Below are 15,610 nucleotides of genomic sequence, written 5' to 3'. Positions count from 1 at the left end.
CAGTAGCGCTAAAGCTTTGTCTAACGACAGCAAAGCAGCCGCTGTCATTGCTAACATGAATATTCATGTATTACAAGGAGATCTCTATTAGCAACTACACAAGCTTATTTGTTGCTACATGGTATAAATGTACTACCCTCTATGTAATACTGTTATTACCAAATTATTGCCCTGTTTGGGTTATCAACCCAGAGTCTTTTAACTCACACTATGATAAAATCAAAACAAGATGGTTTAGCACCACCCTGAAAATCTGATTTACTGGAAACTCTTGCGTTTGGAAATATGCAGCGTTCCATTTAAGGCTGCAGATAAAAGGTTGCCAAACCCATCTTGGACATCACTACTCAGTTTGACATATTGCAATATGAGCAAAACTCATCCCAAGAAATGTGTATCCCAATGCTGTGAAGAATCTCTGTAGTTATCCACGTTATTACACCGTGTCAAAGCCAGCACTCTGTCTTCATCAAAACAATCTCAGGTTGCATTGTCAGCTGTGATGAATGCTAACAGGCTGAATAGAATATTGTAACGTTCATAATAATAATCCATTCCTACTTTTCCAAGACTTATCCTAGAGCTTAAACATCCCAGTTTAGATTATATTGACGTGCATTGCCTAATTATTATAGCAGTTAGTTGTATTTACTAAATCCATGATTCTGACCCAGGCAGCAGGTCCAAACATCCCCGGTGAATTGGGGATAGCATTGCATTTACTGGATCATATAGACGCTCCTACTGTGGCGGCAAACTTATTGTGACACATGTGCTGCACTGAAATCACTGTATGTAAAAAGGATCAACAATCATCCAGGGTGTTTCCGAACTCTCGAATAGGACCCCCCCCCCCCCCCCCCACATCACTGCCCCCGGAATGGATATGAACAATCAATATTTTTTACAAGTTTTCCTTGAGCCATTTTATGTAGTTGTCGGTCATGCGACGTGAAATCAGGAATTCGGTTGGCCACATGTTAAACATTAGCGCTCCATGAAACCCAGTGTCATAGTGTTCATGCGTCACCTCAACCCCTGCTGCGCGGAGCCGTGTGACATACATGATCCCATCGTCTCGGAGGACGTCAAACTCGCACGTCAGAACGTAGGTCTTAGGCAGTGAGCGTAAGGCCGAGTCCGGGACCAGCAGAGGCGAAGCCCGTGGGTCGGTAAAAGATTGAGATAGTCCATCTTTCAATGCTGCCTCCACAGCAGGAGCACTGTAGTTGTACTTTCTACGGTATGTTTCCGGCAGGAAGGTGCTCCAGTTCACAAACTTCAGCAGGCTGGAGGATTCTGGGCAGTTGTGGGTGTTGGTCATCATGGCTCTAAAAAGAGCCTTGTCACTGGTGAAGTACTCGCTCCAGAAACGCACCATGAGGGTGCGGGACAGAATGGGCATGTCCCCGTTTTGCTGATAAGAAGGAGTGTTTAGGTCCAAAGCCTGCATCACAGGGTAGAGGAGTGCTTGGGCCTTCAAATGGACCTGCAGCCCGGGCTCTTTTTGTAACTGTGCAGAGAGGCAAAGAGAGTGTTTCAGAGAAATTTGAACAAACGCTATCAGCCAGATTAAACTTGAACATAACATTCTGAGAAAGGACTTGGCAACATCTTGAGGCGGCAGTCTCTCAGCCAGCAGCAACTTTTGGCTTGGAGACTGGCGGGTGGCTTTTCAAGACCAGTGCTGACCACAACATGGCGTGTGGACTGGTGGTTGCAGAGGTAACAGTCAACCTTGCTGCTGAGGTGCTCTTGGGCAAGGGTCAGAACCACCCCAAGCTCCTCCCAGGGGCACACACGTCCCTTTACTCATCATCACTACACACTCTAACCATTTGCACGTGTATAGACCATAGGCCCTTAGTGTGTGTGTGCGTGTTCATCAGTCCTATACGTGTGCAACATTGTGCACATGTTTAAAATGTAAAAAGAATGTCCCCATGTGGGTTTAGTAAAGTATCATTGTTATTATTCTGATCACACGGGCTAGTCCGAGTCACGGGAAGAATTTAAGGAATTCTATATTTTCTATGAAATGAAAGTCAGTAGTTGTGTTGGCAGAGAGCAATACTTAATCAGTCCTCTCTGTCATTGACTGCTGCCTATTTGTAAAAGGGTACACTAATATACTGAATAGTACATTACATGCGAGTGTACTAATATCCATCCATCTTCCACTGCTTATCCGGTGCCGGGTTGTGGAGGTAACAGTCTCAGCAGGGACGTCCAAACTTCCCTCTCCCCAGCCACCTCCACCAGCTCTACCAGGGGATCCCGAGGCGTTCCCAGGCCAGCCGAGAGACATAGTCTCTCCACCGTGTCCTAGGTCTTCCCCGAGGCCTCACTCCCAGTGGGACATGCACGGAACACCTCCCCAGGGAGGCGTCCAGGGGGAATCCGAAATAGCTGCCCCAGCCACCTCAACTGACTCCTCTCGATGTGGAGGAGCAGCGGCTCTACTCCGTGTTCCTCCTTGGTGATGGAGCTCCTCAACCTGTCCGTAAGGCTGCACCCAGCGGAGGAACTAGAGTGTACTAATACAAGTACCGTATGCAAATTTGTAAACAAGAAAAACAAAAAACAGGACAGACACAGGATCTTAGTCCCCATTTGATCAGCACCGTCCGCCTCATTAGAGTTTTATCTGAGACAATCAGATGGAGCAGCTTCACTTCATCTGACATTTATACTCTTTGCATGGCAGAGAGCCATGTGAACTGGGCTTATCATGATAAATAACGGGGTGAAAGTCAGTACCAGTAAATAGGATTAAGGGACTCCCTAAAATCAAATCTAAAAAATAGAAAGATCAAATGTGTCCATATAAGAAATGGTTTCAAAAGAATAAAATACTTTAACAATTGCTCACTTAATGAAATGCAGTGAGTCTGTGGGTTTTCTACATGCCTCAGAGCTCCTTGTGCGACTCTCTTTGGACAATGAGGAGGAAAGGCATGCAGCAACTTTTTGGGAGACAGCCACGTCCAATTAGGGGGAATCGTCACGGGGACATTCCTTTGCAACAAACTGATGTCTGACTCACTCATTCCCTCAACGGGGGGAGGGGGTAGGGGGGTGATGTTGTTCCAGAATATCATTGTAGAGACCAGTGAAGCACTTTGAGGTTTCAGCTACACTCACCTGTTCCCTAAGGTGTGGTGCGTTTCCTTTCAATTCAAGATTTAAGTGTGTATTGTGTGTCACAATGTCGAGTCCAATTACCGGGACACACAACCAGCGTGAAAACAAAGATGGAATTAAAGACGTAAACATCTTTGCAGACTGAAACTGTTATGACAGCAAATATTTGTCTGTAACAAGTGTCTGTACTGTGCATGAAAGTTCTGAAGCTGGGGAACAGTATCATGGAATTAATCCATTTACTTAATTTAAACCTAAACCGCTAAAAAAAAAAAGACATTCCTGAGAGATTATATTATGAGCGCTTCACTTCTCGTCTTGTTTCTTGCACTTTCAATTAACCATTTAGGAATCTGTTGCTCATTGCACCGCTGAGCTTCCATGACTCATGCGTTGAAATCCTGTGGAAATCCACCTCACTTGAAACCGAATGCAAAACAAAGTTCATCATATCATCACTTTGAATATCAACAGTAATATGAGATCATCTGAGAGCTAACAGTTAAATCTGGGTATCTCTGAATAAGTGTTAATACATTTGGATTTATCACATCTTCTAATATATGTTTTTTTTTTTCACGAGAATGGGCAATTGTTCACATTACCTGCTCAACCTCTTATAAATTAGGTAGTGGTGTTTTTAATCCTCTCAATCTTGCTGCCCTAATATTTCATAGCAGAATTTAACTTTAATCCCTCAACCGGGTCAAAAAACTAAAACAAATCAATGAGTCGCAAAAAAACTCAATGTATCACCTTAAGTGTATGTTTGTGCACTTTAATCTATGTATATTATAATTTAAACTGTATATTTCTCTACATATTCTGTGTATTTTGTCTATTGCCACCCATAGAAACCATATATTATGTCTAGCTTCATAGAAAGTTCATTGCACCAAATCTGTGTCCATATAAGACAAATAACGAGTCCCACTTTGTTTTAACCAACAGAAATATTCACCTTTTCCTTAACCTTAAGAAAAAAAAAACAATGGCTCAGTACCTGCTGAGAGACAGCAGCAGCTAGATTGCCCCCAGCACTATCTCCAGAAACAGCAATACGTTCCGGGTCCACAGAGTACTGGGCCAGCACCCCCTTCTGGAGAAAGTATTTGACCACTCGGTAAACATCCTCATACGCAACAGGGAAGTGGTGAGGAGGGGCAAGCCGATACCTGGAAAAACAGAAAGGGGAATTTTTCAACCTAGTTCATAAATAAACATTAGCCTTGAAAGCCATGTTGCACACACAGAATTTTGATTAAAAATAAACATGATAACATTTTCAGGGTGATAACAGTGGGAAACACGAAAGGCTGTACAGTCATCCAGATTTAGGGCATTAGTACAGTGCCATTTTAATTATTACATTATTACATCAAATGTTAACACCCCTAGAAAAAAGGAATTAGAAGATGAGCAGTCTTTTTTTATTTTGCCATATCTGGAAAAATAAATAAGTAAATAAATTTACTGATAAATTATTGATAAAAAAGTTGGTCTACCAAACTGTGAAAGATAAACCCAGCAGGCAGCATTACGTCACCTCATTTGCCTGTTACACAACCTCCACACAGGCTAACTTTAGACAAGCCGGACTCAGAAATATGCTTAAATACACAGAGTTATCACAATACACACCGTTTGTTGTAAATAAATCTACCGGTAAATTGATATGGTTTCTAATTGCAGTGCCAATGAAACAACAAATGCTCCAGTATATGAATAAAATCAAATAAAGGTGACAAACAGAGTGCATCCCAGAAGGATCTCATATATTAAAACTACACTGATGAATGGCAAACAAATACAAAGCAAACAGCAATGTTTTTTCCATAACCTTTAAAGCATTCAAAGCCTGAAGTTAGACTGATGTCAGGATGGAAATGTTGAATGCTGATCCACCTCGCCTCACATTTCCATTTGCTAACAAACATGACCACTTTAACTATGACTGAGTCGTAGTCGTTCACCTAACTGTTGGCTGATCGAGGCTGAAGGGAATGAGGAGACAGAGTACTGGCATAGGAAATAGAATACTGAGAGGCACGGTTAAAGCCGGATGTGCCAAAAAACAACAGTGAGTGTAGCTGCAGCAGGGAAAAGCTTCCCCAGACACGAATGAAAACCTGTTAGCCTCACTCCACTGCCTCCTCACTTCCATCTCGCCTGTGATTAATGGAGGAGGACAGGCACAGACGATAAAAGAGCATTGAGCGAGAGACGGAGGGAAAAAAAAGAGGACTTTACACAGCGGTTTATCCGGTACTGTATAATACTGCATGCAATGGGATTTATAATATGAAATACTTACTCCACAGACAAAACTACTGCATCTATCTCAGTGACCATTTTTCTGGCCAGCAGATCATATGGAGACATCCCTGCATAAACAAAAGAGACAGAGGCGGATCAGAACAGATGGTCGATAGCAAAATGCAGTCGAGAATCTAATCAGAAGAAGAAAGTACTATAATGATAAACTCACATAGTATTCCTGACATCTTAAGTCACCTTACATGGATGCAAAACTGTAAAGATACTTCTCAGGCAAATCCATCTTACTGTAACCGTTAGTCATTAAACATATTACAAGAACGGTAAGTGTTGTGTCACGTCTTCGTCTTTGGGATTAGCAAACGTGAACTCCATCTGAGGGGTCCAAAGCAGACAGCATTAATTTTCTCAGGAAACTATGAAAGCTCTCCAATTTTTGCTTGACAGTCCACACCTCGTTTACAATCGTGTTATAACTCTGTCATATGGCGTTGATATAAAGGAATAAAGCCCTTTGGCACACCAATAAAACTGACTTTTACATCTTCGGAGTACTACAAGCCTGTTTGATGAACACATCACAGGGATCTTTCTGACAGTTACAAGTCATAAGTTACGCAAGAACCTTTAAACTTACTGGAGCTTCCTAGACACCAGCCGCCGCCATGAAAGTATACGACAGCGCTCCGGAGCTCATCGTCTCCAGCCTGCTGTTTCGGCTCATAGAGCAGTACGTCCACTCCATCGAGCTTCTTCTCCGTCACCTTGACATGCTCGTCTGATACAGGTACTACTTCTTCAGCCAGAGTAATGAAGTACATCACTCCCATGTAGTCCTTCAGCCCCAGTAATTCACTGAGGTCTGCCTGGAAAGATAAACGGAGCATGAGATAAAGAGAGTCTCGAGAACACTGAGATATTAATACTGTCTTTCATGCATACAGTAAAGCCAGGGAAATGCAGTTCATCCCTCAAAAACAAAGACTTTGGGCATAATATTCAAGAAGGAAATGGCTGGGATATGAAACCACGTGGCAATTTTATAGAGAAAGAAAGAGCTGGGGGCTAAAGTCAGCCATGTGACAGTCCCTGTTTTCAAAATGTCAACAGTTTGAGAAGTGATTATAAAATGTTACAAAAGGATCACTTGAACTTCAAAAGGTATACTCCTTTGTTTGACGAGGAAGGGAGTCGGTGGCTGGCCTGATGTGAATCAGCTGATGCCCTTTTCCTGATACCACAACAAGCTCATAGAATATAATAAAATAGAAAGCCTTTATTGGCATTGCATAGTGGATATACAACCAGATTAGGAGTGCTGCTCCGTTTGGTGCTTAGGTACAACATATAATACAAATAAGAGCAGCTCTTACACTGTAAGTAAACAGCTTGGTTAAAAAAAAAAAAAAAAAGATGAAACAATGGGGCATTTTATCTCTCTGCTTTCAGTAATAAAGCCAACTGAAAGTGAAAAGCATGTTTAGAAATGGATAACAAAATAAGTTTCAAGAAATATACAACAATAAAGTAACACATCATCCAATTTAAAGCACTTATCATTAGGCTGGGATTAAATAATCATTGAGACGAGCAGCTGGGTGTCGTTGCTGTTGAACAAGCCAAGATTTACTTCAGAAAATAATTGCGAGTGATACTTTTCCTAACCAAGTATTTCACACTCTCACTATAGCACTGTGTGGTTTACAGGCATCACAACTAATGCTGTGCTTTATTGACATTCTCCTGTTACATACATGTGTACACTAGCTGTGTGTTTTAGAATGTATAAGGGAGTCCTATTAGCAGCACCACAAAGGGATCACAGGCATCATGAACAAGTGGAGTTCCCTTAATAGGGTCTATTATTAGAACAGGTGAGCAGGACTATACCACACACGGATTATCATCTGACATAATCTGGTGTAGCCAGCATGTATATTCGCATTGATCAGAGAGATAAAATAATGAGACGACCTGACACAAATGTATTCTGAATGAACTGACAAAAAGCAAGACATGTTAGCACGTTTGTCATTTAGTAGCCCAGATGTTTAAATCATGTGCGTTGCTTTCTTGTTTTTTATTTACATTTTTTTTAAAGGATATTTCCAAAGTAATCAGTCCAAGCAGTCCCAAAATAAATGTCCTTACCAGGTGGCTGAGACTTCTGAAGAAAGAGCTGGTCAGCATAAGTTTCCATCTCTGCTCAATCTCATCAGGGAGAGGCTCATAAATATAATAAGCGGTAAAAGAGCAGGCAGCGATGAACAAGAGGACTCTTCTTAACCTCATTGTAACAAGGTCCGTTCCGGTCTACAAAGAAAAGCCCGGCTATTGGCTGCGTTTGTTACAAAATCACTGCAGTGCGCGAATAATAATAAATAAATAAATTTACATAGACAAAAAAAAAAGTATCCAGACCAGCTAAATATGGCAGGAGGTGTTTGATGTCATTTGTGTGTTGCCGACTTGCATGGTTGGGTCTCCCGTCGGTCTCCTGCAGCCGCGCAGACTCAATTGAGCTGTCAGTGATATTAGTGTACGTGTACGTGCACGCGCGCGCCCTCCTCAGCGCAAATTCCTCAGGTGTCCCACAAGGGCGCGTGCTGGCGCGCGCTCCCCCCAAAAAAACTTAGTGCCAAAAAAAAAAAAAAAAAAAAAAAAAGCGACTGAAGCACAAACACGCGAAGCTGGCTTTAGTTGCAATGCAATTTGTTTTCTCTATTCTTATTCCGTAAAAGTTTGACTCTAACGTTATTTTCCCGAAGAAGCGTTACTCCGAATTCCTACACCTGATTCGGCGAAGTGTCGGCCGTGTGCGCGCTCCAGTCCACCGCGATCCCGCGCCGCCGCTGTAAGCCTCGCGTAATATCCGCGTGTCTTTCACTACGAGAGGACCCCACGGCGAGCGGTGACGCACAAAGAAATGAGGGCAGCTCGAAAAGCCAAAGGGTGCAGGAGGCTAATTATATGATCGGTAACAGAGACGGGCGACAGGTTCGCTCTTGCTGGCAAAGCCTTCCTCTCACCGCCGCCATGAAAATAAGAATAATAATAAAAAGGGAAGCTTCACGTGGAGCCGAAGTAGCGCTGCAGGATATTTGACAAAGAAAATAAAAGTCTCGTCCCTGCCAAGGAAGCGAGCTTTCTGCCCCCATTCTTTCTCTGTCTATCAACTGGATGTGGGCGATGATCTGGATCATTATGTGGATCAATAGTTTTGGCTGTCTGTTGTTGTTCGTCTTTGTTTTTTTAAGAGGATAGACGCAGTTACAAGATATTTGCTTCAAACATCATATACAATAAAAAGGTTTCACTGTAAATGAAAAATAAATAATCCGCAGATTTGCCTTCAAAGTACTTTTCAGTTTTGTTTTAAGATTTAAAATATATGTGTAAAAATAAATGCAATGTTCAATATTGCATTATTGTAATTTAATAACACAATACCTGATTGTACAGCGCTCAGCGTACATTTAATGAGAATTCAAGAATGAAGCAGCTGCTATTAGTAAATTGGCAAATGGATTTGGAGTGTTTATCCACTCTGAACCCAGAACCTCTTCAGAAAATACAGACACTGATTGATCCTAGCCTAACAAATTCCACATGATGAGCTCATTATAGCTGGAAATCAAAATAAATACCACAGTGTTTGTTGACCGTTTGACACTGATTAAACTGGGCTATGATCGCCAACAGAGCTGGGATCAAAAAACAACTTCTCTTTATTGAACATTTAGTTAAAAATTGTGCTCATAAGTTAAAGTCTTATGGGGGAAAAAGGGTGCGAGGATTGCACAACGATGTGACCTATCCTGCGTTGGATCAGATCATTCAGTGCAGTTGTTATGCACAAAGTGTTTCTAGAATCTAATGGGTTTATTTGCTTTATCCAGTCAATTCAGCATTGATCCATTGCAGTTTGCATACCAGGCAGGACAAGGGGTGGATGATGCCAAAAAATAAAAAATATTGACAAAATCTATGAACATTTAGATAAATCTGGTGAAGTTTTCAGATGACAGTGTTTTATTGTCTCTTCTACAGCGCCCTGAATCAGGGCATGGCAGGGCCCTGACTGATTTCATTGAGTGGTGTGAAGTACCAACTTAAATGTGGCGAAAACGAAATAAATGATAATTGACTTCAGGAAAAAGACACCAAACATCGATGTCTGTACTATAAGTGGAGAGAAGGTCGAGATTGTGGATGCATACAAATATTTGGGTACCATATTTGACTCCGACCTCAAATTTGCTAAAAACACAGAGGCTAATGTCAAGAAAGGTCAACAACGCCCTGAACTCTTTCAACGTCTCCAAAGCAATTTTTGTGTACCGGTATCTTTTATCGTTCTTTTATTGAAAGTCTTTTAACCTTTTCCTTTATAACTTGGTTTTATGGGCTGTCAGCAAAAGACAAAAACAGCTTGTCCAGCATTGTCAGAACGTGCTCTAAGATTATGGATGTGGCGATCCCTGACCTACACGCTTTGTGGAGTAGGTAGGTTCTCCAAAAGGCAAAAAAGCATCATTGCTCACCCAGATCACATTCTGAAGGATAGGTTTTCCTTGATGCCCTCTGGGAGGCGCTATCTGTATTGTTGTGTGTGTATTGCTGGTCGTGTCTGTTGTTTGGTTCTTTGCTGCGATCACAGGTCTGCAAACTGAATTGCCCCTTGGGGATAAATAAAGTAATCTGAATCTTGCTTATAAAGTGTTATGTGACAGGTAAAGAAAAAACCGGAAACGCTGTAGGTACTGAAACGACAGAAGATGGTAAGGAAATAAAAGCCAATCCAAAAGACAACGCCCCATCACAAAATAAAAAGCAATAAAGCAAAGAAACAATAAAACTGTAAAACATAACAAGAAACTAGGCAAATCAAACCACTAAAACAAATAAAAGAAAAGAACAAATATAATAAAAAGAATGATGAAGGCAATTTGAAACAGTGAGGTTACTCATTCTCCAAGTCTTATTTGCTCAAACAGGTCATTCTGAGGCCAAGGCCAAACATGCATTCATTTTCCAACCTCTTCGTCCGGCACCGGGTCGCGGGTCATGCTGGAGCCTATCTCAGCAGTCAATGGGCAAGAGGCGGGGTACACCCTGGACAAGCCGCCAGTTAATCGCAGGGCAACACAGAGACAGACAATCAGCCACACACACACTCACACCTACTCATTTAGTGCAACCATTTCACCTAACAATGGTCACCTTTTAATTATAGCCTCAACATTGGCACAGCTGGAAGCACCCCACCAGAGGATCCGAGGTCACGTTTGCTCACTTTGTTTGAAGGTAGACCCAGACATGCTTTAAAAGTGATGAGTAAAAGATTTAATATAAATATAAATACACGTGTCAATATAAAAAAGCCGGGTTAGGAGCAATTTGGTGTCATCTCTTGATACCAGTGAGAACTATAGCTGATGCATTTTGATCCAGTTTGAGGTGATTTCGGATTTATACTAGAAAGGAAGGAGTTAGACGTCTAGTGTGGAGAAGATGAATGCACCAAGCACTTTATTCCTAAAAGGCATGTGATAGCATGATTTTAGCAATATATGTAACTGAAGAAAAAGAAGACAGTCTCATGTGTTGAAAAAAGGAGAAATGTGATCTGTAAAGTATAAAGTAACGTTTCTGGCAGCTTATTGTAAGTTACAGAATAATGGAACAAGGTGAAAATCAACAAGGCTGATGGGGCTTAGAGGAGTGAACAGGGAGCCATCCAGGATCCAGCAGGTTTCAGAGGAAGGCCTAACTGTGTATTATCAGCAAAAAGAACATGATAGTATTTTTGTTTGACTAAGAAGTAGCATGTATATAAACAATACAATTGGACCTAAAATGTAACCTTGAGGAACATCAGAAGGACTGTTACATGTGGATGATGACAGAGTCCCTGCAGGATCCAGAACGTCTACCAAATTTCAGAGAGTTCTGCATGACTGCGAAATGTTGCCCAACGCAATTGTAACCAAATATCATTCATTCATTTCTTCTTTTCTACAAAATCTGCCATTTTATTTCACAACAATCATAATACAACCCACAAAACCCAAGAGCGCCCCCCCGATGCCCAGGTTTCAAATGGTCATGTTTCATAAACACAGTCCATAAGAACAGACCGACAGCTGGCCGAGGGGATACCCGATATGCCCTGGTTGGGATGGGGATAACAAAGATGGTGATTTACAGTACAAGTCTCAATAGTGAATAAAGGTCTGATAAAAAGCTTAACAGTTTGTAGTGTGTCCACTTAATTTCCCAAATCTATATTCCCCTATTTTCTTTCAACTGCCCATGATGCTCTGTTTACAGTTATGTATACAATACAGTCCCATACCCATATATCTTTATTACAGCGCTGCACAACTCCTGACGACATCAGTGGCATCCTCTATTATTATTTCAAACAGAGGTTATCTTAAGCCGCAAACAGCTGACAAATCACATTGATGTCGGTTTGCAAAGCTAAAAACATCTTAACACAAAATACTACAAATACACTATTCTCCTGACATGTCAAGGCACAGACTGCATTATCATAAGCCCTCAGACCTGATGCATGCAACAGAACAAAGGAAAAATCAAGGAGAAATAAAAATAAAAAAACAATGGTTGAAAGTCTGTGTATTCATTGTTTCAGACTTTCCCTCAGTCAAGTTGGAAGAGGTAATTGGCCTGTAGGCTTGTGTCTCCCTCCCTCCGTGAGCCATCGTACTCTCGTGAGATGTAATCTGCAGGATCCAAGGTATAAGGGAGGATTGGTTAAAGCCTCTTTGAGGTTGATGACTGCTGAGTGCCCGAATACTAAATCTCTCATCTGAATACAAAATCCCACTTCAGGCCCCTTTTCTCTGGTCTCCATATACCTCGAAGGAGACCACCTCTGTTGGTGAATAAATGTTTCATGGAGTTCTTCTCCCTCTTTGCATTTTGTAAGTGTGTATCTGAGGGTGCATGGATGTTGTTGCATTCATCTTTGTGGAGCCATGCTGTGCAGAGCTCTGCCACGTGGCTGCACAGCCCCCTGCTGTGTGTGGGCGTAGTTCAAGCTGATGTGAAAGTATGAAGAAGAATCACTTTGAGGCCTGAACAACAAATGGGTTTGAATGAGTCTTTTTTTTAAAACATCAAAGAATGTATGCTTGCTTGCACTTGTTTGTGGATATGCACTGTATGTGAGCAGTCTTGACTTTAAAGTCGCATAAAATACTCATTTTTAATGATTTCAGTTCTGGCTTACGCTGACTGGCAACGTTTGTGACTTTAATTAGCAAAATTCCTGCTGAGATATTAAAGAAAGTGAACTTATTTATATATTGATATAAAGGTTAACACACACACAGTTACACACCCAGTATGTGTTTGTATATGTACTTTATTATATTAGATATCTACTGCTTCATCAAAAAAGATGATTTGTGTGTTTAAATATACTTAGATTTAGATTTATGATAAAGACTCTACCCAAGAATGTGACCCATGTTTACGGGATTCAATAATGAATGAAGCAACAGATTTAGCTGATGTGTGCCCAGACAGAACATTTTGCCACACCATTGGATGTTCCACACTTTTCCCTTCAGGATGTTATACCTCCAGGTGACCCCCCCCCCCCCCCCCCCCCCCCCAAGAGTCACTGACCTACTGTGTGTTTCATGCAGGAATGTCTACCTAGAATAGATCAATATCTAAGAAGGCTAGTCTGTATCACGGGATCCCAGAAGTGATTCAGCATGCATATAAGGCAGCAAGAGCACCCATGCTGCATAGCATAAAACACTGCACTCACAGAGTTGCAACTTCTGAGTAGCATCTGTGCAATGTTGCAGCTTCACTGACTGAATGTTGCAGATTCACTCTCACTGTAGAGCTAGTCTGAAGAGCTCCTGGGCAGTATACATTCATGATGCCATAACAGGTTAGTGGACAGATGGCAGAAGGTAGGGGGCTGTCTCTGCCTGCAAGCCTAGCATCTGAGCATTCCAACACAACTAAGGTGCTATTATCTGTCAGCTGGGGATGAACTATTGTGTACATGAAATATAAGAGTTTAGTTAATTTACTATTTCAATTTCTATTACAAAATATTTGCTTGTAGATTTTAGTTGAAAGACTGTCTATTGCAATTAAAAGCCTATTAAAATTGTCTATTATGTTCATATTCTCTCTAATTTTGTTTTGTGATAGTATTCTCATCTGAACAAACTGGGCTTTTCCCTTGAAAAGAATTACCTAAAGAAAAACAATTTCAACAGGACATATGCTTTTGAAATGCAAACCTGACATTTAAAGATATTATTATTTGGAACAGGCTATAATAAAATAAATTCATGTTAACAATTATAAATTTAGTCTCATGTAAAGATATATGCCAAACAATTTTAGGAAAAGATTGCGAAAAGGTTCACAAACACCATCTCTAAGGATTTGTTGACGCTGTCCAGCAGATGGCGGTATGGCATCAAACTTGAGCTATTGCCCTGCTCGTACGTTTCATATTTGTTCAGAAGGGTGATTATAAACCTAGAATTAAGAAAACAATCTAAACTCTCGAAGAAGCATGAAACATTCAAAACAGTAAGCAATCATAATCATTTTAATGTTTTGAACGTTGCACTTATTAAGAGAGATAAGCAGTTTCTATGACCACAAGAGCCACATTCAATGCTCTCTTAGAAGTCACACATTTTAAACAACTCAGATATGCATGAAAGAAGTTGAGAAAATATTTATCCAGCCTCCAGGGTGCAGATTGCTCTAGATGCATCAATATATTTAGCACAGATGTTTTTCTCCTTTTGCTATCATGCAGATGCCAATAGAGATGCATGCTGGGTAAACATTTCTTCAAACCAGTTTGCATTGTTAATTTCCATAAACTATGTGCCAAAAGTATCATCTGTAAGAAATTTAGACAATCATCTACTGAGATTTATAATATCAGAACTTCACTCAATGAATTACAGAAATACCAGTCATAATACTGGAGAGCTAAGACACACAGAAAATGATGACAGTCAATTTTGCTGCTCTTGCCATCGTTTTTGCACTTGTAATAAAAAATATAAATGGAACTGTTTTAGTGTTCTCTTACTCACTAAAGATTATTTCAAGTTAGTAAAATACTTGTCCTGCAAGTGGTTGTCCTACTCTTGTGCTGAAATATATCAATATAACACTTAACTAGTCAAATACGTCAACAAATACAACATTTCTAACTTGATTACTCTTATAATTTGATACACAATACCCCAAGGTCACTTCCAACCATCTAGCTCTTTACCAGTCCCTCTCTTCACTCATCACCTCCACAAGATGGAAAAAACCCTCCTCAAAACAGGCACCCTTGTGCATACATTCCAGTCACCATAACATAAAGCAAGTCAAAATAACTATCATCATTGTCATATTCTAATTTATAATATGTCATTGCTCCAGATCAGTGGGCTTGTTGTAGCTGAAGGCTCAGGAGATGAAGAATCACCAATGTTTAAATGCAAAATGAAATGTGCTTCAACGTCCATAATGTTTTTGTAGCAAAATCACAAATACTGCTCTGTGCAGTTTTATGACTTCCTCTCTTTGAGCTACTACAACTTTGATCTTGCAACAGCTTGAGTGCAGAATACAATTTTCAGTTTCTTTGAACCGAAAAGCTCTTAATCTGATCAAATGTCAAAGAAAGAAAAATAGATTTTCTCTTTTTACATGATGGTGGTTGCTATGTGGAAACCTTTGTGCCACTTTCCAAGTTGTGCAATGAAGTATTGCTACATAAACGCCCCTCCAATGAAAATAAGAAACTGTTGTGGTGTTAATTAAGAAATAAGACTAGAATGCTCAATTCAGCATGTACCCTGTTAAACTTTTGCATTGATTCAATTAATTACCGTTTTATCTTTATGCAACAAAGAGATCACAAGCTGTTTCTCATTTTTGGCATTCTCCTCTGATGAATTAACGCACAGATGTCCAATGTGGGGATTCTTAGACATGCGTAGATGTAGAGAATGAGAATGAGTAGAGAATGTCACACAGGGCCCACCAGGGGGATTGATATCCTCAAATGCTCCTATATTATCTTTATCCGGGCCCGAAGGACCACTAGGCATGAAAATACAAAAGTCAGACAGCAGCACTTTGTTGGTACAGGTTGGTCATGGAGCAA

The 15,610-nt window shown here is 40.7% G+C and overlaps 1 protein-coding gene across 1 annotated transcript; it reads right to left on the bottom strand.

Moving 5' to 3' along the window:
* Positions 1 to 904: 904 nt before the first annotated feature.
* LOC137913671 (arylacetamide deacetylase-like) lies at positions 905 to 7,713 on the bottom strand. The gene is made up of 5 exons (XM_068757307.1): positions 7,573 to 7,713; positions 6,059 to 6,287; positions 5,459 to 5,528; positions 4,148 to 4,319; positions 905 to 1,513 (listed from the first exon to the last, which is right to left on the bottom strand). Exons 1-5 carry the CDS (start codon positions 7,711 to 7,713, stop codon positions 905 to 907), a joined length of 1,221 nt encoding a protein of 406 aa, XP_068613408.1.
* Between the last annotated feature and the right edge of the window lie 7,897 nt (positions 7,714 to 15,610).

This window comes from Brachionichthys hirsutus, unplaced genomic scaffold, assembly GCF_040956055.1.
Source record: "Brachionichthys hirsutus isolate HB-005 unplaced genomic scaffold, CSIRO-AGI_Bhir_v1 contig_987, whole genome shotgun sequence".
In the NCBI taxonomy this organism is placed as follows: Eukaryota; Metazoa; Chordata; class Actinopteri; order Lophiiformes; family Brachionichthyidae; genus Brachionichthys; species Brachionichthys hirsutus.
Note: the sequence above shows the minus strand (reverse complement) of the source record. Positions and strands in the feature narration are given on the sequence as shown.

Bases quoted from the DNA above. Each gene is read 5' to 3' on its own strand.
- LOC137913671 (XM_068757307.1), bottom strand. From the start codon at position 7,713: ATGAGGTTAAGAAGAGTCCTCTTGTTCATCGCTGCCTGCTCTTTTACC. The intron at 6,288-7,572 runs GTAAGGACATTT...TTATCTTTCCAG, and splicing joins TCAGAAGTCTCAGCCACCTG to GCAGACCTCAGTGAATTACT. The intron at 4,320-5,458 runs GTAAGTATTTCA...CTGTTTTTCCAG, and splicing joins GCAGTAGTTTTGTCTGTGGA to GTATCGGCTTGCCCCTCCTC.